Raw genomic sequence first — 25,953 nt, 5'->3', positions numbered from 1 at the left:
CCTGGGCAACAAGAGCGAAACTCCTTCTCAAAAAAAAAAGAAAAAGAAAAAAAAAATTGGCCAGGTGTGTTGGCATGCACCTGTAGTCCCAGCTAACTCGGGAGGCTAAGGCAGGAGAATTGCTTGAATCCGGGAGGCAGAGGTGAGCTGAGATAGTGCCACTGCAGTCCAGCCTGGGCGACAGAGCGAGACTCTGTCTCAAAATAAATAAATAAATATATAAATAAATACATAAATTAAAAATTAAATAAACTTTATTTTAAAAGCAGCCTTTCCATAATGTGCCTTAATTTTAAAATATCCCTTGGTATACATTACTGCAGGGGAGATGTGGGAGGTGGCTGAGGAGTCACTGGGTTGAAATGACTTAACAGAGTTCAAAGCAAAGAGTTCAAGTTTTGACTCTCTTGTATGGTGCTGGCACTACTCTACATTCGTTTTTTGGAAAAGAGATGCAAGTAAATTCAATAGATAACTGTAACCCTGGTAAGTCTGTTACCTAAGTCTGGTTAAATCATTTATCAAGTGGGAGTAGTAGTGGGAGTAATAGCACCTGCCTTACAAGGTTGGGGTGAGGCTTAAATGATATGGTACTGTGAGCCCCGAAGTACCGTGCACATGGAAAGAAACCTCATTAAATGAACTTTCAGGCTACTGTACCTAAAGCTTTTGCCAGTATATTTAATTTGTAAGAACTAATCACCGTGATTGACATGGTGTTCTGTTTGGTATATTTCACAATCAGAGAGGACCAGGTAAACTTCCGTGGATTCATGCGAACTTTGGCTCATTTCCGCCCCATTGAGGATAATGAAAAGAGCAAAGATGTGAATGGACCCGAACCACTCAACAGCCGAAGCAACAAACTGCACTGTAAGGAGCTAAAGTCTTCTGGCTTAAAATACTTGCTTTTCATTTCTTAAAAGTCATGTATGTACTCACTCATTATTTGAACAAGCATTTACAAGAGCATACTGGTTAAGACCTCAGACTCTGGAGCTAAACTGGCCAAGATTAAATACTAGTCTACTCTTTTTTGGCCGTGTGACTTTGGGCAAGGTACTTAACCTCTTTGGGCTTCGCTTTTCTCTTCTGTCAAATAGGATTCTAAGGGGTTCCGCATTGGATTGTTGTGAGGATTAAATGAGTTAATAAATGTCAAGTGCTTCAAATAGTGCCTGGCATATGCTAGGTACTTAATAAGTGTTACCTGGTATCATTGTAATTCATTGAGCACCTACTCAATGAGTAGGTGTGGAGGTGTGCCAGGCACTGTGTTAAGTGCTAGCGTGGCAATAGTGAACAAGATCCAGGCCCCACCTTTAAGGAATAATGACAATCCTCAACTCATCTTAGAATTTGATAGACACTGGATATGACTTAAGTAGTGGGGGACAGCTGGATATAGTGCAAGATTTAATTTTTATACCCATGTCTCATGCCCCTTTTCCTTTAATACTTGTTTGCTTTCCCTTCTGCCCTTACTGGTTCATGTATAATATTGCCCAATTCCTTACAACACTTCTCCAGGAAATTGAAATTAAAGTTCTCTTTTTATTCAATACAAGTTGAAATTGCAGTTGTATTAAAACTGACTGAAGGCTGAGCGCAGTGACTCATGCCTGTAATCCCAGCACTTTGGGAGGCCAAGGTAGGTGGATCACTTGAGCCCAGGAGTTTGAGACCAGCCTGGGCAACATGGTGAAACAGTCTCTAATAAAAATACAAAAATTAGCCAGGTGTGGTGGCATGCACCTGTGGTCCCAGGTACTTGGGAGGCTGAGGTGGGAGAATTGCTTGAGCCTGAGAGGTCGAGACTGCAGTGAACCATGATGGCACCACTGCACTTCAAGCTAGGTGACAGAAACTCTGTCTCAACAAAGAAAAGAAAACAAAACAAAATCTTCCAAATAGCAGTAGTGGATTTGGGCGTTACTTGGTGTCTTAGGATGCCTTTAGCTGACTCAGCTGGCTTAAACAATAAGGAAATATATTAGCTCACTTTACAAGTCAGGTTAGGCCAGCAGGAGGGTTGATTCTGTTTCAAGCACTAGGGATTTTTCTCTTTACTCCGCCATCCTCATAGTCTGTTTTATCCTAAGGTATTTTGGTCACATGACAGCTCTCAGTTGTTAACAGGGCTTTTTTTTTTTTTTCTTGTTCACATCTGGCAGTAGAGGAAGAGAGATATATATAGAGAGAGATCGAGACTGAAATTGAGCAACACTCCTCCCAAGCATGGAATGTAAGTCCTTCCCCTCACTTTGATAAGTCAGTTTAGATCAGGAGAGTGCCGAGTGCCGAGGAGATTAGGCTAATGAGATTCCCCTCCTGATGCTGTGGTTGGGGTTCTGCTAGGGAAGAAGGTTGGAATGCCACAGAAATGGCAAACTTCAGGATGAGATAGAATAATAACACAGTGCTATGCAGGTTATGCTTGGTTTTATTTTGTTTTTGCTTAATTTTTTGAGATAGGGTCTCACTCTGTCACCTAGGCTGAGTGCAGTGGTGTGATCACGGTTCACTATGGCCTTGACTTTCCTGGCTCAAGTGATCCTTTTGCCTCAGCCTCTCAAGTTGCTGGGACCACAGGCGTGTACCCTACACTCAGCTAATTTTTTATTTTCTAATTTTTTCTAGGGATAGGGTCTCACTATGTTGTCCAGACTGGTCTCGAAATCTTGGACACGAGCAATCATCCCACCTTGGCCTCCTGAAGTGCTGAGATTACAGGCATAAGCCTCCATACCCAGCCTGTTTTTTTCATTACATACTTTAGTCTTGGCTGTAGGATTAACTTTTATAGGAAACTAAAAATTAATTAGAATTCTGTTGCAGTCTAGGTGTAGGGATCACATTCATGTAATTAGACTGGTAAAACCAAAGCTATTCTAAGGCCAAAGAAAAGACTAGAAGAGTCCAAGAAGTCCTCAGTTTCTATCTAAATGTGTTGCTTCTCTTTGAAGTTCCCACAGGGCTATATAAGCTGTAGGATGGTGCCTCTTATTGTAGACTGAGAGCAATTGAATGTCATATATCTAGCAACACATTTGCCACTGAGACACATTTACCTTCGAGAAAGGGGATGTGGGCTGGGTGCGGTGGCTCACTCCTGTAATCCCAGCACTTTGGGAGGCTGAGGCAGGCGGATCACCTGAGGTCAGGAGTTCGAGACAAGCCTGGCCAACATAGTGAAACCCCATTTCTACAAAAATACAAAAAAAAATTAGCCAGGCATGATGACGGGTGCCTGTAATCCCAGCTACTCAGGAGGCTGAGGCGAGAGAATTGCTTGAACCCAGGAGGCGGAGGCTGCAGTGAGCCAAGATTATGCCATTGCACTCCTGCCGGGGTGATAGAGCAAGACTCTGTCTCAAAAAAAAAAAAGAAAGGGTATGTGTTACTTAGAAATGTGAGTTTACAGGCCAGGCGTGATGGCTCATGCCTGTAATCCCAGCACTTTGGGAGGCCAAGGCGGGTGGATCACTTGAGATCAGGAATTCAAGACCAGTCTGGGCAACATGGTGAAACCCCGTCTCTACTAAAAATACAAAAAATTAGCCGGGCGTGGTGGCGGGCGCCTGTAATCCCAGTTACTCGGGAGGCTGAGACAGGAGAATGGTTTGATCCTGGGGGGCGGAGGTTGCAGTGAGCTGAGATTGCACCACCGCTGTCCAGCCTGGGCAACAGAGCAAGACTCCATCTCAAAAAAAAAAAAAAAAAGAAATGTGGGTTTACAGAGGAGTGGAACCAAATTTTATTATGGGTTATCCTTTGCATAGAATACTGTCTTCAGGGACTCTGAGAACACACTTTGTCCTATTTCTTTTTTATGCCACAATGAGAGAATTTTAATCACAATCAGCAAGGCTCAACTATGCCCATGTAGGCACAGGCCCAAATACATATAGTGCCACTCTGCTCTTCTGTTTGTCTCCTAGAAGTGGTACCTTATTGCTTTCCTCTTTGAACTGGTGAGGGTATAATAATGCTTTGTGTAGGCCAGGCGCAGTGGCTCATGCCTGTAATCCCAGCACTTTTGGAGGCTGAGGCAGGTGGATTACCTGAGGTCAGGAGTTCGAGACCAGCCTGACCAACATGGTGAAACCATGTCTCTTCTAAAAATACAAAATTAGCCAGGCATGGTGGCGCATGCCTGTAATCCCAGCTACTTGGGAGGCTGTGGCAGGAGAATTGCTTGAACCTGGGAGGCAGATATTACTGTGAGCCAAGATCACGCTATTGCACTCCAGACTGGGCAATAAGAGCAAAACTCCATCTCAAATAATAATAATAATAATAATGCTTTGTGTAAAAGATACAGCCCTATGTACAGGTGGATAATGTTAAAAAAAAAAAAAGTGAAAAGTATAATTCATCTTAGAATGCCCAGGGCATGGTAAGTAAGAGAGAATTCTAGAGGTTTACAGGTTTTCCTTCCCACATTCTAATTGTCTTCTTAAATGGTTTAAGTTTTTATAAAACATAATGATGTGGAAAGTAGAGTCTACATTAGAATATTTTTTTGGGTGTTGAGGAGTATAGGTGGAGTAGAGCTTGGGAGAGTAGCCAGGAAGAAATAGCAGCATTATTCATAGAATCCAAAAGGTAGAAGCAATCCTAGTATCCATCAATGGATAAATAAAATGTTGGGTACACATACAATGGAATATTAGTCTGTATTAAAATAGAAAATTCTGAGGCCAGGCTCAGTGGCTCACGCCTGTAATCCCAACACTTTGGGAGGCCGAGGCAGTTGGATCATGAGATCAGGAGTTCGAGACCAGCCTGGCCAATATGGTGAAATCCCATCTCTACTAAAAATACAAAAATGAGCCTGGTGCGGTGGTGGATGTGTGTAATCCCAGCTACTTGGGAGGCTGAGGCAGGAGAATTGCTTGAACCCGGGAGGCGGAGGTTGCAGTGAGCTGAGATTATACCACTGCACTCTAACCTGGGTGACGGAGCAAGACTCCATCTCAAAAAAAAAGGAAATTCTGGCACATGGTACAACATGGATGAATCTTGAAGACATTTTGCTGAGTGAAATAAAGTGGATATAAAGGACAAATATTGTATGATTCCTCTTATGTGAGGTTTCCAGAGTGGTCATATTTGTAGAGACACAAAGTAGAACAGTGGTTGCCCAAGGCTGGGGGATGGTGGTGGTGATGGTAATGGAGTTATTGTTAAAAGGGTACATTTTCTGCTGGTGAAGATGCAGAAGTTATGGGGAGATGGATGGTGGTGATGCTTGCACAACAGTGTGAAAGTACTTAATGCCACAGAACTGTACCTCTAGAAAAGGTTTAAATGATAAGTTTTATGTATATTTTACCACAATTAAAAAAAAAAAGCAGCAGCCGGGAATGGTGAATGGTGGCTCATGCCTGTAATCCCAACACTTTGGGAGGACAAGGTGGGCGGATTGCCTGAGGTCAGGAGTTTGAGACCAGCCTGGCTAACATGGTGAAACCCTGTCTCTACTAAAAATACAAAAATTAGCTGGGCATGGTTGCACCTAACTGTAGTCCTAGCTACTCAGGAGGTTAAGACAGGGAAATTGCTTGAACCCAGAAGGCAGAGGTTTCAGTGAGCCAAGATCATGCCACTGCACTCCAGCCTGGGCGACAGAGAAAGACTCCGTCTCCCAAAAAGAAAAAAAAAAAAAAAAAAAGAAGCAATAGCATTGATTGAAGTAAAGGTAAAGGTTTGTAGCCTGGACAACAGAATGAGACCCAGTATCTACCAAAAAAAAAAAAAAATTGAGCTGGGCATGGTGGCACACACCTGTATTCCTAGCTACTCAGTAGGCTGAGGCAGGAGGATCACTTGAGCCCAGAAGTTTAGGGCTGCAGTGAGCCATGATTGCACCACTGCACTCCAGCCTGGGCGACAGAGTTGAGACCCCATCTCTTAAAAAAAATAAAAAAATAAAATAAAAAAGGAAGGTAAAGGTTTGACTGAGATCATTCTTTTGGTTTTTCATTAAGCAAATGTTTGAGCACCTACTACATGCCAGGTACTATTTTAGGCCCAGGATACAGTGATGAATAAATCAGATATGGCCCTTGCTTTCTTAGAACTTACGATCTAATAAGAGAGACAGACTATAGAGAAGACGGGTGAATAAACAAGATTTATTGTGGCAAGGTCTGTGAAGGAAGTGAATACATGAGATGAGAAAGGCATGGGGAGATGTCACTACTTTAGAAACAGTGGTCGGTGAAAACCTCTCTGAGGAGTTGAAATTTGAGCTAAAGGTCCCGGCACAGTGGCTCACCGCTATAATCCTAGCACTTTGGGAGACTGAGGCAGGAGGATTGCTTGAGCCCAGGTGTTCAAGACCAGCTGTCCGGGTGTGGTGGCTCACGCCTGTAATCCCAGGACTTTGGGAGACTGAGGCGGGTGGATCACAAGGTCAAGAGATCGAGACGATCCTGGCCAACATGGTGAAACCCCATCTCTACTAAAAATACAAAAATTAGCCAGGCGTGGTGGCGCGTGCCGTAATCCTAGCTCCTCAGGAGGCTGGGGCAGGAGAATTGCTTGAACCTGGGAGGCGGAGGTTGCAGTGAACCGAGATCATGCCACTGAACTCCAGACTGGGCAAAAGAGCAAGACTCCATCTCAAAAAAAATCGATTTATCTAGACAAAGACCTTGTACCTTTCACCAGCCTGGGCAACATAGTGAGACCCTAGCTCTACAAAAATTTTTAAAAATTAGCCAGGCATGGTGTCTGTGGTTCCCACTGGTCTGGGGGCTGAGGTGAGAGGATCCTTTGAGCCTGGGAGGTTCAGGCTGTAGTGAGTCATGATTGTGCTGCTGCACCCAGCCTGGGAGACAGAGCAGGACCCTGTCTGAAAAAATAAATAAATAAAAATAAAATTAATCAACCACATTAAACAGAACAGAAAAAATACATATATCAGAAGTCTCTCCTAGCTACTTCCTTTCTCTGGAATTCTGATACATACCTTACAAGGAGTAAATTAGATTTTAAAATTACTTTTATGTCATCTTTCAGTGGACTCACCCTTTTATTTTGGAGGGGAATGATACTTAAACCGGTAAATATTAATCCATGTTCTTATGCCTTTGTGCCTAATAATAGCTCTGCCTGGAATGGCCACGCCTTGGCACATTTCAGTTTGTCTTTCAGGGCCTTGTTCAAATGTTACCGCACCTTGATGTTTCCCCAGCTCCACCAGAAAGCCACGTCCGCCATACACTTTGTTCCCCCAACAGTCTGGAAATGTTGTAGTGCTTAGGATGTAAGTAGGATGTATTCGAGAGAGTCGTGTACGTTGTTCTCCTCTACTAGATAGTGAGTTCCTAAGGACAGTCTAAATCCGTGGATCGTAATAGCTCTAGAGCAGTGGATTTGGGACTTTTAGGGTTTGTAGCACTCTGTTTAAGACCCACAATCTTAGTGGCATTCTTGAAGTGATTCAAAACCTAAAAACCACACTAAATTCAGTTGTGGCACAAGACATTCACGTCCTCGGGCTGGCGATTTGTCACCACACCTATAAAATCACCCAGAGATAACACCCTATTCTGTTGGTAGCGCTTCAGCAACAGTGGCAGAAATCTAATGACTTTGCTTTTCTGATTTCTATCTCATGGACCTAAGCAAAGTTCTCCTATATCCTAGTTTCTAGAAGGCTTAAAGAGAAAGAAACATGATAAGGCCAGGAGACCATCTGAGCCATCATATTTACTTGAAACTCAATTTCTTTACCTGCGGGACTCCCCAGTGGTAGAGAATTACTTGAAATTCGAGACAGTTTTGCCCAGGAGGCTCTTTTCCCAAAGCAGTGCTTTGTGTGGGCAGCTCTCATGGTGCCTGTGTGGTGCCTGTTGTTGGTTCTCCCTGAGTGGTACCTGGTAGAACTGATGTTTGTGTGAGGTGACCTAACTTGCAGAACCACGTAAGGGGTGTGTTGGGGGGCTGTTTAACATTCTAGGTTAAGAAAAAGGACATTTGGCTTTCTTTTTATGAAGTTTTCTGATTTATTGGAAGAGGGAGCATACTTCATTTAACCTAAGAACTCATCAATTCTCAATTCTTCAGTGTTACAACTTTTTTTTTCTTTGAGATAGAGTCTGACTCTGTTACCCAGGCTGGAGTGCAATGTCACCATCTCAGTTCACTGCAACCTCCGCCTCCCAGGTTTACGCCATTCTCCTGCCTCAGCCTCCCGAGTAGCTGGGACTACAGGCGCCCGCCACCTCACCCGGCTAGTTTTTTGTATTTTTTAGTAGAGACGGGGTTTCACGGTGTTAGCCAGGATGGTCTCGATCTCCTGACCTCATGATCCACCCGTCTCGGCCTCCCAAAGTGCTGGGATTACAGGTTTGAGCCACCGCGCCCGGCCAGTGTTACAACTTTTTAAAAGCTCTATAAGTAATGGCAGTTGTTCTTGGAAAATTGATTAATTGGCTGTCAGTTTTCTGTCTAGTGTCTTATATATTTAGTGCCTTGAGAAGGGGCATCACACTACAGAATTTTGACTAACTTTATGTTTTTCCCTTACAGTTGCTTTTCGACTGTATGATTTGGATAAAGATGAAAAGATCTCCCGTGATGAGCTGTTACAGGTATGTCGGAGAGCTCCTGGAGAACTTGTGCTTGGACTCTGCCTGCTTATTATTATGGGCAGGACCTGTTCTTTAGTAAGCGTTTATTTAATACCTGCTATGTGCAGTCTTGTCCTGGTTATAAGGCAAAGGAGATGACCTGGGAAAACCTGAAATGGCTCATTATGTTTTCATAGACAGAGGTCTCCACCATCTAAAAGCTAACTAGGCTGGGCATAGGGGCTCACGCCTGTAATCCCAACACTTTGGGATGCCAAGGCGGGGGGATCACCTGAGGTCAGGAATTCAAGAGCAGCCTGGCAATACAAAAAGTGAAGGGGTGGCCTGCCCCTCCGCACCTGTGGGCGTTTCTTGTTAGGTGGGACTTGAGAAAAGAAATGAGACACAGAGACAAAGTATAGAGAAAGAAAAAGTGGGCCCCAGGGACCGGCGCTCAGCATACAGAGGACCCACTCATTATCTTTACCATCTTAGAAAAAGGGAAGTGGCAGGATAATAGGATCATCGTAGGGAGAAGGTCAGCAGTAAGACATATGAATAAAGATCTCTGTGACGTGAATAAGTTTAAGGAAAAGTGCTGTGCTTGATATGCATATGTAAACATCTCCATAAACTTTTTTAGTGCATAAAGAGCAGCATTGTGCTAGCAAGTCCCACCTTTCGCCCTAAGGCGGTTTTCTCCTTTCTCAGTAAACAGAACATACAATCATGTTCCATTGCCCAGGGACGGGCAGGAGACTGATGCTTTTCTCTATCTCAGCTGCCAAGAGGCCTTCTTTCCTCTTATACTAGTCCTCCTCAGCACAGACCCTTCACGGGTGTCAGGCTGGGGGACGATCGGGTCTTTCCCATCCCACGAGGCCATATTTCAGACTATCACATGGGGAGAAACCTTGGACAATACCTAGCTTTCCTGGGCAGAGGTCCCTGCGACCTTTGGCAGTGTATGTGTCCCTGGGTACTTGAGATTAAGAGAATGGTGATGACTTTTCACAAGCATACTGCCTTCAGGCACTTGTTTAACAAAGCACACCCTGCACAGCCCAAAATCTGTCAAACTTTTAGTCACCACAGCACATGTCTCTTGCAAGGACAAGGTTGGGGGTAGGGTCACAGATTAACAGCATCTCAAATACAGAACAAAATGGAATCTCTTATGTCTACTTCTTTCTATATAGACACAGTAACAGTCTGATCTTTCTTTTCCCCACAAAAAGTAGCTGTCCATGGTGGTGGGTGCCTGTGATCCCAGCTACTCGGGAGGCTGAGGCAGTAGAATTGCTTGAACCCAGGAGGCGGAGGTTGCTGTGAGCTGAGATTGCGCCACTGCACTCCAGCCTGAGCGACAAGAGCGAAACTCCATCTCAAAAAAAAAAAACAAAAGTAAATAAATAAAAGCTAACTAAATGGCTTTTAGGTACTGACTGAGAGTTAAAATATACAACATGGTTTACATCAGGTAGTTCATTTATTGCCAAATCAGATTATTGGCAGCCAGGTAATTCTGATGATACTTAGTTAAATGCAGTCATTTAGTCTGTCCTTAGGGTTGACTAAGAGTCAAGGAGCTGCTGCTGTGCTGGTGTACCCTGAGCCCACTGTTCTTTGTTGCTCCGAGGGATGATTCCCTGTTTTTCTACTAGCAGTGACTGGCATTTCATCCTAGGATAAAATTAGGGCAGATTCAGGAGCAACCCAACGTATTCTTACATTTCTATGAGCAAAAAACAAAACAGTCTGCAGGTCAGTGTTAGCGTCCCTTGCTTTTGAGTTGGGAATTTCTTCAGCAAGAAGAGTTTATTTTCTTGAAAGTTGCTACATATGGTTTTCTGAGTTCTGAAGAAAAAAGACAGTGGCAGTCACTCTGTAGTTGCATGTGTTCATTCTCTGACCCAGATCTGACCTCAGGTGATCCACCCGCCTCGGCCTCTCAAAGTGCTGGGATTACAGGTGTGAGCCACCACGCCTGGCCCATGTTTTCTTAATATGATTCCTGTGAAAGTATTGGTTGAACTTTTGGAGGTTATTATCTTGATTGTGAGGACGGTGCCATGGGCGGGTACATATGTTAAACCTTATCCAATTGTACATATTACTTTTTTTTTTTTTTTGTATTTTTAGTAGAGACAGGGTTTCATCATATTGGCTAGGCTGGTCTCGAACTCCTGACCTCAAGTAATCCACCCACCTCAGCCTCCCAAAATGCTGGGAGTACAAGCATGAACCATCATGCCTGGCCCCAACTGTCCATTTTAAATATGTACATTTTATTGTATATTATTTATACTTCAATAAAGATACTCTACTCCCCAACTCATTTTATGACGCTAGCATAACTTTTGCCTGACAATCATTTTTTTTTCTTTTTGAGACAGAGTCTCACTTTGTTGCCCGGGCTGGAGTGCAATGTCACCATCTCAGTTTACTGCAACCTCCGCCACCCAGGTTCAAGCGATTCTCATGCCTTAGCCTCCTGAGTAACTGGGATTACAGACATGCTCCACCATGCCTGGCTAATTTTTGTGTTTTTAGTAGAGATGGGGTTTCACCACGTTGGCCAGGCTGGTCTTGAACTCTTGGACTCAAGCAGTCCACCCACCTCAGCCTCCCAAAGTGCTGGGATTACAGGCATACCCGGCCACACCTGACAATCTTATAAAAGACAGTATAAGAAATGAAAATTAGGGGCTGGGCATGGTGGCTCATGCCTGTAATCTGAGTACTTTGGGAGGCCGAGGCAGGTGGATCACAAGGTCAGGAGATTGAGACCATCCTGGCTAACATGGTGAAACCCCATCTCCCCTGTCTCTACTAAAAATACAAAAAATTAGCCGGGCATTGTGGCGGGCGTCTGTAGTCCCAGTTACTCGGGAGGCTGAGGCAGGAGAATAGCGTGAACCCAGGAGGCAGAGCTTGCAGTGAGCCGAGATTGTGCCACTGCACTCCAACCTGGGTGACAGAGCAAGACTCTGTCTCAAAAAAAAAGAAAAGAAAATTATAGCTCAATCTCTTTTACGCAAATAGTTGTAAAAATCCCAAACAAAATATTAACACACTGAATCCAGCAATATATAATATAATATATATATTATAGCCAAGGATATATTATAGCCAAGGTGCAATTGAACTAGAAATTCAAAGTCGGTTTAACATTAGAAAATCAACCAATATATTTCACCCACACCAACACTTTAAAGAAGAAAAATTGAGTGGTCTTTTCCATAGAAAAATGTAATGGATAAAATCATCATCCATTTATTTTATTTTATTTACTTATTTATCTTTTTTTTTTTTTTTTTGAGATGGCGTTTCGCTCTGCCACCCGGGCTGGAGAGCAGTGGCGTGATCTTAGCTCAGTGCAACATCCGCCTCCTGGGTTCAAGCAATTCTCCTGACTCAGCCTCCCATGCAGCTGGGATTATAGGCACGCACCACCACGCACTGTTAATTTTGTATTTTTAGTAGAGATGGGGTTTCACCATGTTGGTCCAGGGTGGTCTCGATCTCCTGACTTCAGGTGATCCACCTGCCTCGGCCTCCCAAGGTGTGTGAGCCAGCTTGCCTGGCCTCACCATCCATTCATGATTAAAAAAAAAAAAGTCTTAGAAAACCAGAAGTAGAGGGAACCTTTCTTAAATCAATAAAGCGTATATATAAAAACCTTCACCAAACATTAAAAATAATAGTAGGCTGCGTGCTTTGTTTCACCCCTGTAATTCCAGCTACTCAGGAGCCTGAAGTAGGAGAATCATTTGAACCCAGGAGGAGGAGGTTGCAGTGAGCCGAGATCGGGCCACTGCTCTCCAGCCTTGGCAACAGAGCAAAACTCTGTCTTAATAATAATAATAATTCACTATTAAACTTCTTTTTTTTTTATTTTTTTGAGACAGAGTCTTGCCCTGTCACCCAGGCTGGAGTACAGTGGTGTGATCTCAGCTCACTGCAACCTCCACCTCCTGGGTTCAAGCGATTCTCTTGCCTCAGCCTCCCGAGTAGCTGGGACTATAGGCACCTACCACCACGCCTGACTATCTTTTGTATTTTTAGTAGAGACAGAGTTTCACCATGTTGGCCAGTCTGGTCTTAAATTCCTGACCTTGTGATCAGCCCACCTCAGCCTCCCAAAGTGCTGGGATTACAGGCATGAGCCACCGCACCCGGCCTGAAGAACTTTGACTGGAACAATAAGTGGCAGCATGGACAGGCGGAGGGAGCACTGGGCTGGGGATGGAGGCCTGGGCAGATAGCTCATGCCACTGCTTCCTGGGACCTGAGTCAAGCCACCTCTGGGCCGTCATGTCCTCATTAACAGATCGGATGAGATGACCTTTTTTTTTTCTTTTTTGAGACAGTCTCACTACATTGCCCAGGCTGGCTTGAACACTTGGGCTCAAGTGATTCTCTGGCCTTAGCCTTCCAAGTAGGTGGGACCAGTAGCTGGGACTACATACATGTGTCATTTGCACCTGGTGAAATGATGTTAAAGACACCACCACTTCTATCCCCACCCTCCGACTCACACTGTAGATACCCATACATAATCCAGTTTTATAATTCTACAAATAAAACACCTCAAAATATTTGGTCTGGGATCTGAAGAAGCTGCTGTTTGAGGTTGGATTCATCTGCTTGGCCACACACAGGGAATATGGCAAATGAGTTGTCTATTGATTATCTTTGCTAGCATTCTCTTTTTTTTTTTTTGAGATGGAGTCTCACTCTGTTGCCCAGGCTAGAGTGCAGTGGCATGATCTCAGCTCACTGCAACCTCCTCCTCCCGGGTTCAAGCGATTCTACTGCCAAGGCACGCACTACCATGCCCGGCTAATTTTTGTATTCTTAGTAGAGATGGGTTTTACCATGTTCTTCAGGCTGGTCTCGAACTCCTGACCTCGTGATCTGCCTGCCTCGGCTTCCCAAAGTCCTGGGATTACAGGCATGAGCCACTGCACCCGGCGCATTGTCTCTTTTTATTAATCCTTCTATTTGTGTACATTTGTACCTAAAATGTACAACTTCCAATTTTCTTTTTTCTTTTTTTTTTTTGAGAGGGAGTGTCTCTCTTATCGCCCAGGCTGGAATGCAATGGCGTAATCTTGGCTCACTGCAACCTCCACCTTCTGGGTTCAAGCGATTCTGCCTCAGCCTCGCAAGTAGCTGGGATTACAGGTGCCCACCACCATGCCTAGCTAATTTTTGTATTTGTAGTAGAGATGGGGTTTCACCATGTTGGCCAGGGCTGGTCTCGAACTCCGGATCTCAGATGATCCGCCCACCTCAGCCTCCCAAAGTGCTGGGATTACAGGTGTGAGCCACCATCCCCGGCCACAACTTCCAATTTTCAACAATTGGTTTATTTAAAAAATAATCAGTTTGGATACAAATCAGTATTTCAGCTTTTTTTCTTTGTAGAAAATCATGTAATTTACTATTGATGGATTGATTGATTGACTGATAGGGTCTCTCTCTGCTGCCTAGCCTGGAATGCAGCGACTATTCACAGGCATGATCATAGCACACTGCAGCCTCGAACTCCTGGGCTCAGACCATCCTCCTGCCTCAGCCGCCCGAGTAGCTGGAACTATAGGCACGCACTACCACACCCGGCTTGTAATTTTGCTCTTGTTGCCCAGGCTGGAGTGCAGTGGTGCAATTTCAGCTCACTGCAACCTCTGCCTCCCGGGTTCAAGCGATTATCATGCATCAGCCTCCCGAGTAGCTGGGATTACTGGTATGTACCACCACGCCCAGCTAATTTTGTATTTTTAGTAGAGACAGGGTTTCTCCACCATGCCCGGCCCATGAAATCGATTTTTAAAAAGCAAATTACAGGCCGGGCGCAGCGGCTCACGCCTGTAATCCCAGCACTTTGGGAGGCCAAAGCAGGCAGATCACCTGAGGTCGGGAGTTCGAGACCAGCCTGACCAATGTGGCAAAACCCTGTCTCTACTAAAAATGCAAAAATTAGCCAGGCATGGTGATGGGCACCTGTAATCCCAACTACTCGAGAGGCTGAGGCAGGAGAATCACTTGAACCTGGGAGGTGGAGGTTGCGGTGAGCCGAGATCATGACATTGCATTCCAGCCTTGGCAATAGAGCAAGACTCCATCTAAAAAAAAAAAAAAAAAAAAAAAAAAATCTCATGAGATTGTAGAAGGAAGTAAAGGAGTAAAGGAGTGGAGGAAAGGAAGCCTGTGAACCACTGGACTAGAGGCCCTTTCCTTCCTGTGGAAAAGCTCAGTTCTTACCATCTGAAGACAGAGGTGGCTGACTGCAGTAATAATACAAGGAGTCAGAAAGGTACCCTGTCCCCCATTTTATATTGCCTAAGAACCAGCCTTTCCATATTGCCTGACAGTCAAATTGTTAAAGTTGCTTATTTTGTTTAAGGAAGCAATTTTCAAAGTATGTTCACACCCTAAAGATGTTAATAGAATTCCCAGGGGCCCAAGGATTGGTGAAGTTTAAGACAGATTTAGTGAAACAGTGTTAAATTCTCTTACTCAATTCTCGCAACCCTTTAATTGTGCTTGTTATTTTTCTCAGAGGGGGATTTAGCATTTAACTCTTTAAGGATCTTTGTGTTTTCTTGGGCATACTTTAGGAGCAGCTGGCTTAATGCAGCACCTCAAAGAGGACTACATTTTGGGTGGGATTTCAGAAAGCCCCACCAAACTGATTTAAATCAATAAGGAACTAGTTAGGCTCACGCAACAAGAATGTTTGGGACAGACTGTCCACGCTGGTACAGTACCTCACTGATGTCCAGGAATCAGGCTTATTCTGTGTTCTTGGCCTGGCATCCACAGCTCGTATTACTCACCTCATGGCTCCAGGGTGGCTGCAGTGCCACCAGACAGCATATCTGTATTCTGGGTAAGAAGAATGAGGAAGGGCAAAATGCAAAGGACTCTCCCTTAGTCTTTGTCTTCTTATCCAGTCACCTAGATAAATTCTGCTTACATCATTGCCTAGATGAGAAGATAAGGGTTTCAGCCTTTTAGCTGTTATTTAGTCACATGATGGTAAAGATGGGGATACATTCTGAGACATGCAATGTTAGGCAATTTTGTAGTTGTAGGAACATCATAGAATGTACTTACATGAACCTAGATGATATAGCCTACTATACACCTAGGCTATAGGGTGTAGCCTATTGTTCCTAGACTACAAACCCATACAGCATGTTACTGTTCTGACTACTATATGCAGTTGTAACAAAATGGTAAGTATTTGTGTATCTAAACATATCTGTGGCTGGGCATGGTGGCTCGCACCTATAATCTCAGCACTTTGGGAGGTGGCAGAGGGAGAATTGCTTGAGCCCAGGAGTTGAAGGCCTGCCTGGGCAACACAGTGAGACCTCATTGCTACAAAAAATTTTGAAAAATTAGCCAGGCGACTGGGTGCAGTGGCTCAGACCTGTAGTCTCAGCACTTTGGGAAGCAGAGGCAGGCGAATCATGAGGTCAGGAGTTCGAGACCAGCCTGGCCAATATGGTGAAACCCTGTCTCTACTAAAAATACAAAAATTAACTGGGTGTGGTGGCACGTCCCTGTAATCCCAGCTACTCAGGAGGCTGAGGCAGGAGAATCGCTTGAACCTGGGAGGTGGAGGTTGCAGTGAGCCGGGATCATGCCATTGCATTCCAGCCTGGGCAACAAGAGTGAAACTCCGCCTCAGGGGGAAAAAAAATTAGGCATGGTTGCATGCACCTGTAGTGTAGTACCAGTTACTTGGGAGGCTGAGGTGAGAGGATCACTTCAGCATGGGAGGTGAGGCTGCAGTGAGCCACATTCGCACTCCAGCACTCCAGTTTGGGCAACAGAGTGAGATCCTGTCTCAAAAAAACAAAACAAAACATATATATCTAAACATGGAAAAGGTACAGTAAAAATAGGGTACTGTAATCTTTTTTTAAGATTGTTTTGGCTAGGCGTGGTGGCTCACGCCTGTAATCCCAGCACTTTGGGAGGCCGAGGTGGGCGAATCACGAGGTCAGGAGATTGAGACCATCCTGGCTAACACAGTGAAACCCCTTCTCTACTAAAAATACAAAAAATTAGCTGGACGTGGTGCCGGGCACCTGTAATGCCAGCTATTTGGGAGGCTGAGGCAGGAGAATGGCGTGAACCCAGGAGGCAGAGCTTGCAGTGAGCTGAGATTGCACCACTGCCCTCCAGCCTGGGCAACAGAGCAAGACTCCGTCTCAAAAAAAAAAATTAACTTTTAGGTTTAGGGCTACACATGCAGGTTAGTTATATAGGTCAACTCTTGTCATGGGGGTTTGATGTACAGAATATTTCGCCACCCAGGTACTAAGCATAGTACCCAATAGTTATTTTTTTCTGTTTCTCACCTCCCACTCCGCCCTCTGGTAGGCCCCAGTGTCTGTTGTTTCCCTTTTTGTGTCCATGTGTTCTCATCAAAATACAGTATTATAATCTTACAGCACCACCTTTATATATGTGGTCGGTCATTAACCAAAACATTATTATGCAGTGCATGACTGTATTTGAGGGCATCAAAGGAAAAGGGGGATGGTGATAGCTTTATTTTTAATCTCAATAAAGAGTCCTTCTGATTCCCAAGACCCTTGTAATTCCTGGCTCTTGGTCTTCCAGGTGCTACGCATGATGGTCGGAGTAAATATCTCAGATGAGCAGCTGGGCAGCATCGCAGACAGGACCATTCAGGAGGCTGATCAGGATGGGGACAGTGCCATATCTTTCACAGAATTTGTTAAGGTTGGTCACTTACCTCTTTGTTTGAAAAAGTGACGTTTTACTGCACAGGAGGAAGTGGGGAGAACATTACTCAGATAAGAGCTTGGGAGTGTTGTGACATTCATAACCTTCGTAACTGTTACTGGTTTTCTCCCCCAGGTTTTGGAGAAGGTGGATGTAGAACAGAAAATGAGCATCCGATTTCTTCACTAAAGGAGACCAAACTGTTCCTTGCAGTCTAGTATTTAAGAACTGGAACTTGAAAGTCCTCCTTCCACCAACTCCACCTCCACCCCCTCATTCCCCTTCTCCCAAAGTACTACTGCTGTTGCATGACAACCCCAAATATGTTCTGTCAACACAAACCTGCCTTTGGTGTATAAACAGGGCATTACAGAATGGTACACCCTATCTATTTCTGTTCAGTATCCATTCACTAGTTCTTCATTTATAAATATCTTCCCTGTTCTGCCGCTGAATGCCACACATCCATCCAGTCTGAGAAAGTGAGAGAGGCAATCATGCCAAGAACAAGCCAGCAAAGCTCTTTCACCAGGTGTAGACTGTAGCCCTGCTGCCTTCCCTCCAGCGAGTCTGCCAGCATGCTTTATCCTTTTTATATGTTCTTTGCTTCCTACTTGTGTGTCATCCAACATACTGTTCACTTACTCTGGCAGTCTTTCTGCCTTTCATTAAGCCTCAAAATCTCCTCTGTTCTACTTGCACCACAAGCTATGCCCTATATATGTATTTCTGACCTGGCAGGATAGTTCAGGGCTCTGGCAGTTTTTATTTACCTTCATTATTAAATGGGCCTCTGGGATGTTGCCTCTCCAGGAGCTTTTTGGTAACCAACATTTCTCTCAAAGTATGAGACCATCCTCTGCACTCTGCTCTGTCATCAAAGGCTGCTAGGTGGAGATACCCTTTTTGAAAGGTGGCCTTGGTGAGAGGTATGGAGTCAAGTCTTCTAGGCTGCTTGCCCACATCACTCTACCTCTGGCCTCTGATTCTCAACTTTGTACCTATGTGGCTCCTCTTGTTAGTGCAATGTTGACTGTTAAAAAAAAAAACAGCAGTATGCTTACAGGTTTGCTTAGTTTGGGGACACTGTAACTACCAGAATGGCTGCTCTGACAATATGCCTAGGGACTTTCTTATGGCTTTTATTAACAAGGAGGCTGGGCACCCTATAAAGCCTCATGCATTCACACCTTTGCAGCATGGTTTATGCCTCAGTGTTATGTGCACTGCAATGTTTTCCACTTCACATTTCCAAGTAGAAAGATTAGTGTTACGGAAGTGCCTAATATCCCAGTCCAAATTTATTTATTTATTTATTTATTTTTTGAGACAGAGTCTTGCTCTATCGCCCAGGCTGGAGTGCAATGGTGTGATCTCCGCTCACTGCAACCTCAGCCTCCTGGGTTTAAGCGATTCTCCTGCCTCAGCCTCCCAAGTAGCTGGGATTACAGGCACGCACCACCATGCCCGGCTAATTGTTTGTATATTTAGTGGAGACAGGGTTTCACCATGTTGGCCAGGCTGGTCTTGAACTCCTGACCTCGTGATCCACCCGCCTCAGCCTCCCAAAGTGCTGGGATTATAGGCGTGAGCCACCGCGCCTGGCCCCAGTCCAAAATATTTAAAGATTGCTTCCTTAGTGTCTTGAAGTTTTGCACAAATTTTTTTTTTTTTTTTTTTTGAGATGGAGTCTCACTCTGTCGCCCAGGCTGGAGTGCAGTGGCGTGATCTTGGCTCACTGCAAAGTCTGCCTCCTGGGTTCAAGCAATTCTCCCGCCTCAGCCTCCCAAGTAGCTGGGTTTACAGACGTGGCCACCATTCCTGGGTTATTTTTGCATTTTTAGTAGAGACAGAGTTTCACCATGTTGACCAGGTTGGTCTTGAACTCCTGATCTCAGGTGATCCTCCGACCTCAGCCTCCCAAAGTGCTGGGATTACAGGCATGAGCCACCACGCTCAGTCACAAAATTCTTTATGAATTTTACACTTGGCAAATGTTAATGATGAAAGCCATAGTCTGCTCCTAATACATGTCCAAAGCATTGACTATTGTATCATTAGCTGCCTGGTTACATTAGCTCCCTAGCTCCTTGTATAGACCACTGCTAATCCCTTAAAAACAAGAGGTCTGGCACTAGTAGCACAACCTAAGGTGGCATTACAGGTCTTTGAGCAAGCCACAGTCAAACTTTTCTGCCAAAGTCAGTAGACTTCAGTGTATCAGGCTGCTGCTATCCTAATGTATGTGTCTATGAGTCTATTTATCCACACATCTGCCCTTGGCTGACTTTCTCTGACTCATTGCTTGCTTGCTTGTTTCCTTGCTTTGGAAAACTATTGAAGATATGTAGGTTATTCTTTAGGAAGGGGATTGCTACAAAAATACCACTGCAAAAGGGTGGAAAAGGGTGGAGAACAGGGGAGTAGCCTGGCTAGATGGCTCAAATATAAATGAATGAGGAATTCTTTATGAGTATCAGTCACACTTTGTGATCAAGTGATGTAATATAGGAATTAGTGTAAAAGGGAAGAATGTCTGATACTGATCTATTAGAGAGGTACTTTAGAGGCTTCTTGATTGGCATAAAGTTCCTAAGGTTATAGCTTTTCCCCCCTTTTGGCTGTATAGCAAAGTGTTTTAATCCAAGGTTGTGCCTTACTGTTCCATTAAAATTGTATCTTCGATCCATCAATAAATACTTGTGGTTGAAACAAAATAACTTTTGTCCATTTTACAAGAATTTTATGTAACTTAGTCCCATCAAGTTTGAAATCACAGTGTCTCCCTAACTCAAGTTTATGTCTGTACTGTCAGCTGCAGTCTACTCTGCTGCTGCCTGGACATATGAAGTGGAAACATTCTTCGAGGGGCCAGCACTTTTGGCCTCTAGACACAGTTTTGTCAGCTGTGGCCACTTCCCATTCATTCCAGCTAAGATGCAATTTCTGTGCTTGACTCCCCAACTCCTTAAATGTAGAAAAAGCCTAAAAATCCAGTATCTGTCTATTCCTTGTGAAGTTGCCCACCTCCTCATTCATGTGCAGCTTCAGTGGTGACATACTCTGCTTTTACATGGCTTTTTCTTTCTTTTTTTTTTTTTTTTTTTGAGACGGAGTCTTTGTCACCCAAGCTGGAGTGCAGTGGCGCGATCTCAGCTCACTGCAAGCTCTGCCTCCTGGGTTACACCATTCTCCTGCCTCAGCCTCCCGAGTATCTGGGACTACAGGCGCCCACTACCATGCCCGGCTAATTTTTTGTATTTTTAGTAGAGATTGGGTTTCACCATGTTAGCCAGGATGGTCTCGATCTCCTGACCTCGTGATCCGCCTGCCTCGGCCTCCCAAAGTGCTGGGATTACAGGCGTGAGCCCCCGCACCTGGCCAGCTTTTTCTTTTTGTTTTTTGAGATTGAGTCTCACTCTTGCCCAGGCTGGAGTGCGATGGCACAGTCTTGGCTCACTGCAACCTCCACCTCCTAGGTTCAAGCAATTCTCCTGCCTCAGCCTCCTGAGTAGCTGGGACTACAGGCACGTGCCACCACACCTGGCTAATTTTTGTATTTTTGGTAGAGATGGTGTTTCACCATGTTGGCCAGGCTGGTCTCCTGACGTCAGTTGATTCACCTGCCTCGGCCTCCCAAAGTGCTGGGATTACAGGTGTGCGCCACTGCACCAGGCCAGGAATCTGCATTTCTATGCATTTCTATGAATCCACCCAGATGACAGCCCTCTTGGTGTTTGGTACGCTGGGCCCCTTGTCATAACCCCGAAGAGGAGCCACCCCATATATACCCTTCCTGTCGTCTCACGCGTCCTTGCGAAGAGACCACCAAACAGGCTTTGTGTGAGCAACAAGGCTGTTTATTTCACCCGGGTGCAGGCGGGCTGAGTCCCAAAAGAGAGTCAGCAAAGGGTGGTGGATTATCATTAATTCTTACAGGTTTTGGGATACCCGGTGGAGCCAGAAGCAATGTTTTGCCGGCAGGGGGTGGATCTCACAAAGTACATTCTCAAGGGTGGGGAGAATTACCAAGAACCTTCTTAAGGGTGGGGAGATTACAAAGTACATTGATCAGTTAGGGTGGGGCAGAAATCACAATGGTGGAATGTCATCAGTTAAGGCTATTTTCACTTTTGTGGACCTTCAGTTGCTTCAGGCCATCTGGATGTATAGGTGCAGGTCACAGGGGATATGATGGCTTAGCTTGGGCTCAGAGGCGTGACACCTGCCCCTCTGGGAAATGGTGCAGAAGAAAGGATGTCCTACAGTTGGGTGTAGCAAACGACAAAACTGCCAGTTATAACAGGTTTCCTCTATGCAGGAGGGCCCTCAGAAAAGTGACAAATCCTTCTCTCCTGTATTGACCAAAGCTGTAAACAGGAGGACAACGTTTGAACCCTCTAAGAGTCAAAGACAGAGACAAACTGGAACCATTACATTTTTTCTCCAGGTGTTGTGCTACCCCAGAATTAAAAGCCTGGGCACGGTGGCTCATACCTGTAATCCCAGCACTTCGGGAGACCCAGGCGGGTGGATCACCTGAGGTCAGGAGACCAGTCTGGTCAACGTAGTGAACTCTCGTCTCTACTAAAAATACAAAAATTAGCCCGGCGTGGTGGCATGCGCCTGTAGTCCCAGCTACTTGAGGGGCTGAGGCAGGAAAATCGTTTAAACCCGGGAGGCGGAGGTTGCCATGAGACAAGATCGTGCCACTGCACTCCAGCCTGGGCGACAGAGACTCTGTATTAAAACAAAAAAAACAAAAAACAAAAAACAAAAACAAAACCCTCGGGCCTAAGAATAAAATTATTAGTACTACAGTTTAAGCTAACAGTGGCTTAAAATAGTCACGCAGCCTAGCCACACTATCTTACCACGTGGTACAGCTTCTACGCGGAAATTTTACTTTCTTAATAAATGAATTACAAAAGCATTTACCGTGTTACCTCGATTCTGGGACCCAATCCGACTAAAAAGGGATGGAAAGAGTGCGGCGAGAGCTATTGATTGACGTGCATTCCAGCCAACCTACGACGCAAGGAGAGCGCGCGCGAGCAGGACGATACCCAATCATCACTCAGCTGCAGCAGCGGAGGCGGGGCTTGTGGGAACGGCCCACCGCAGGGTTGGCTGACTTGAGAAGCTGCGAAGATGGCGGAGTAAGGCGTGCCGCTGTAAACTGGCCTTTGGGCCGGGGGCGGGTAGCCCCCGGGAGGCCGAGTGCATCTGTTGGACCGTGCAAGGTGAGCCGAGAAGGCCAGTGACGGGGGGACGAGCAGGCGCCGAGGAGGTGGTGTGGCCCAGCCGGGAAGGGTACGGAAGCGCGCAGGAGCCTGTGAGTTGCGGGCAGCCGGCCTCGGCCTCGGCTGGGCGGGGGTTCCAACCTCGGCGGCACCTGCCTTCTGGGTGTGTCGCACGGCCCACTCCTCAGCCCGCCTCGGTCCTTCCCAGTGCCATGCCTTTAGCCACCTTTGTGCTTTCTGCTTGCACCCCCACGGTGCTGTATCTGGCAGCCGCTGCTTCTGCCATCGATTTATTTTTCGAAGAATATCTTTGTTTTATTGATATACTCCTCGCCTTAGGACTTCGTGCCCCCTCTTTGCCCGTCTGCGGTATCAGTTGAGGCCTGTTGTGGCTCTGAGTATTTTGTGTCCCCAGCTGGTTGACCTTGAGACTTGTAACAGGTTCCCCTTGGGAACTGCATTCGCGTGTGTTTATCGCGGACATCCTGGTGCAACCTTTACTAAATCCGTTGGCTCCCACTCCCACCTCCCAAACTTTTATGATCTGAGTAAGCGGTTCTGGCACTGATGTCCTCATAACCTTCTAATGGCGCATGAATTTTGGCTGATGGCAGGATTTTGATAGAATTCACCGTTTTTGGTTTCCGACCCAGAAGTACAGGAGTTCAGTGTACACTATTGTTTTTATAGAGACAGAATGATAGGTTAATGTTATTAGAACGTAGTTTGTGTAAAGCGGTGGGGTTGCACAGTGTCAACACCGTGAGGCATTTAGTATTCGGTTCTCTTGACTAAACGGGTTGTCTCTTTTTGTAATTTGGATTGTTGTAGCCCCTCATCCGGTCTCTCAGTTAAATTCTAGGAAAGTTCCTGTTACTAGATTTCTAAATTGGTGTGGCCTGTTTAAAACTGGCACATCAGTTCAGTTCCGATGGACACACCATTAGACAAATGAATGTTTTTGGGTATGCGCTTTGTTGGCCTTGGATTTACTAGAGCTGAAAAATAACACAGAAGGACTTCTATATGAGACCTTTTTTATCGCTTTTGTTAGTTTATTTTTTGTTTTTTTGTCTTTGTCTCATCCAGGAGAAGAAAAAAAAGAAATCGGCCAGAGGAAAGGAACTAACCAAACATTCTTCCTCCCTACCTTACAGAGGGGAGTGGTCATCTACACTAAAGCAAAGTGTCACGCGCATCCCTGTGAAGAGACCACCAAACAGGCTTTGTGTGAGTAATAAAGCTGTTTATTTCACCTGGGTGCAGGCGGACTGAGTCCGAAAAAGGAGTCAGCAAAGGGAGTTAAGGGGTGGGCAGTTCTATAGAATTTGGGTAGGTTAGTGGAAAATTACAGTCAAAGGGGGTTGTGCTCTTGTGGGCAGGAGTGGGGGGGTCACAAGGCGCTCAGTGGGGGAGCTTCTGAGCCAGGAGATGGAATTTCACAAGGTAATGTCATCAGGGAAGGCGGGAATCCAACATTTTCACTTCTTTTGTGATTCTTCAGTTGCTTCAGACCATCTGGATGTATACATGCAGGCTTGGGCTCAGAAGCCTGACACAAAGGTCTTAAGTAGGGGTTCATAAACTACTGGAAATTTTATGCACAATTACACATTTTTGTGGGAAGGAGAAGATCCATAGTATAAGATTCTCAAAGAGGACAGTGTTCTGTAAAAGCTTGAGAATCACTGCTCCAAGACTTGACATCTTTTTAAAATTAATGCCAGTGCAGGTAGAGAGTAACTGCTTTCTTATTATTCCTTTTGAATAGTTTATGATATTGATTTTTTTTTTAACAATAGCTTGTTTGTTTAATATTGCACACTGAAATTACTAGCACCAGTGAGGGCTATATCCTTAATGTTCTTTTTATTTTTAGGTTCCTTATCACAGGAAGAAAATTTTCCTTGACCTTTAGGTGCTTTTATATTCATCTCAAAAACAAAATTCTGAACTCAGGACTTGGCAAGTAAGTAATTGTGGGCTAATCGTTCCAAATACTGTTTAAGCAGCATGAAAACAGGTACATAGATGTGGAACAATAAGCCGTTAGCTTCAACAGAAGATGAACATGAAAAATGACTATAAGCTATTGAAATTTAAGTTAAATATTTTATTTTTCAACAAAAACATATTAAATAAAAAGGAGTAATCTTGTTCATTTGCTCAAACTACCAATAATTTTTACTGTCTAAAGAAAAAAGACACATATTTAATTAGATTGAAGGAAATCAAATGATTAAAAAAATAGGCCTGGCCCGGTGGCTCAAGCCTATAATCCCAGCATTTTGGGAGGCCGATGTGGGCAGATCACTTGAGGTCAGGAGTTTGAGACCAGCCTGGCCAACATGGGGGAACCCCATCTCTACAAAAAATAAGCAGGTGTGGTGGCATACGCCTGTAATCCCAGCTACTTGGGAGGCTGAGGCAGGAGAATTGCTTGAACGTGGGAGGCAGAGGCTGCAGTGAGCTGAGATTGCGCCCCTGCCTGCGCTTCAGCCTGGGGGACAGAGACAGACTCCATCTCAAACAAAAATACAATTAAAAAAAATATATTACTGGGTGGTTTTATTTAAACAAATTTTGTGTATATTTCAGGTATACAGCATGATGTTATGGGATACATATAGATAGTAAAAAGGTTTCTACAGTGAAGTAAATTAACATCCATTGTCTCACATAGTTATTCTTTTGTTTTTGTGGCAACAGCTAAAATCTCATTTAGCATGGATCCCGTTTACAGTACAATTTTATTACCTATAGTTGTCATGTTGTACATTAGATCGTTAGACTTGTTCAGCCTACGTAACTGTTCCTTTGTATCCTCTGACCTATATCTCTTCCTTTACTAACTCCCTCATCACTGTTTTGTTCTCTAACTCTGTATATTTGATATTTTTTTAAAAATTCACATGTAAATGAGATTGTGCAATATTTTTCTTTCTGTACTCCTGACTCATCTATGCTGTGACAAAAAAAAAAAAACTTCCATACTGTTTTCCATAGTGGCTGTTCCGATCTACATTCCCACGAACAGTGAATAATCTTTTTTTCTTTTTCTTTTTTTTTTTTTTTTTTTTTTTGAGACAGAGTCTTGCTCTGTCAGCACTTGCTCTGCATCTCTGGCTGGAGTGCAGTGGTGCTATCTCGGTTCACTGCAGCCTTTGCCTCCCTAATTCAAGCGATTCTTTTGCCTCAGCCTCCCAGGTAGCCAGGATTACAGGTGTGCGCCACCACGCCTGGCTAATTTTTGTATTTTTTTAGTAGAGACAGGATTTCACCATGTTGGCCAGGCTGGTCTCAAACTCCTGGCTTCATCCCAGCATGCTGGGATTACAGGCGTATGCCACTGC

The 25,953-nt window shown here is 44.7% G+C and overlaps 1 protein-coding gene across 1 annotated transcript in view; it reads left to right on the top strand.

Annotated features, from left to right (window-relative positions):
- The window catches only part of CHP1 (calcineurin-like EF-hand protein 1), a 50,946-nt gene extending 31,247 nt beyond the window's left edge, over positions 1-19,699 (top strand). Inside the window, exons 4-7 of the mRNA XM_011989308.1 lie at positions 746-873; positions 8,545-8,606; positions 17,232-17,354; positions 17,493-19,699. Of these exons, the coding sequence (XP_011844698.1) occupies positions 746-873; positions 8,545-8,606; positions 17,232-17,354; positions 17,493-17,546 (367 nt within the window). The 3' untranslated portion in view covers positions 17,547-19,699. The remainder of the gene's footprint in view (positions 1-745; positions 874-8,544; positions 8,607-17,231; positions 17,355-17,492) is intronic.
- Positions 19,700-25,953: the final 6,254 nt, after the last annotated feature.

Source organism: Mandrillus leucophaeus, unplaced genomic scaffold, assembly GCF_000951045.1.
Source record: "Mandrillus leucophaeus isolate KB7577 unplaced genomic scaffold, Mleu.le_1.0 Scaffold35, whole genome shotgun sequence".
NCBI lineage: Eukaryota > Metazoa > Chordata > Mammalia > Primates > Cercopithecidae > Mandrillus > Mandrillus leucophaeus.
This window is presented reverse-complemented; position numbering and strand designations above follow the sequence as displayed.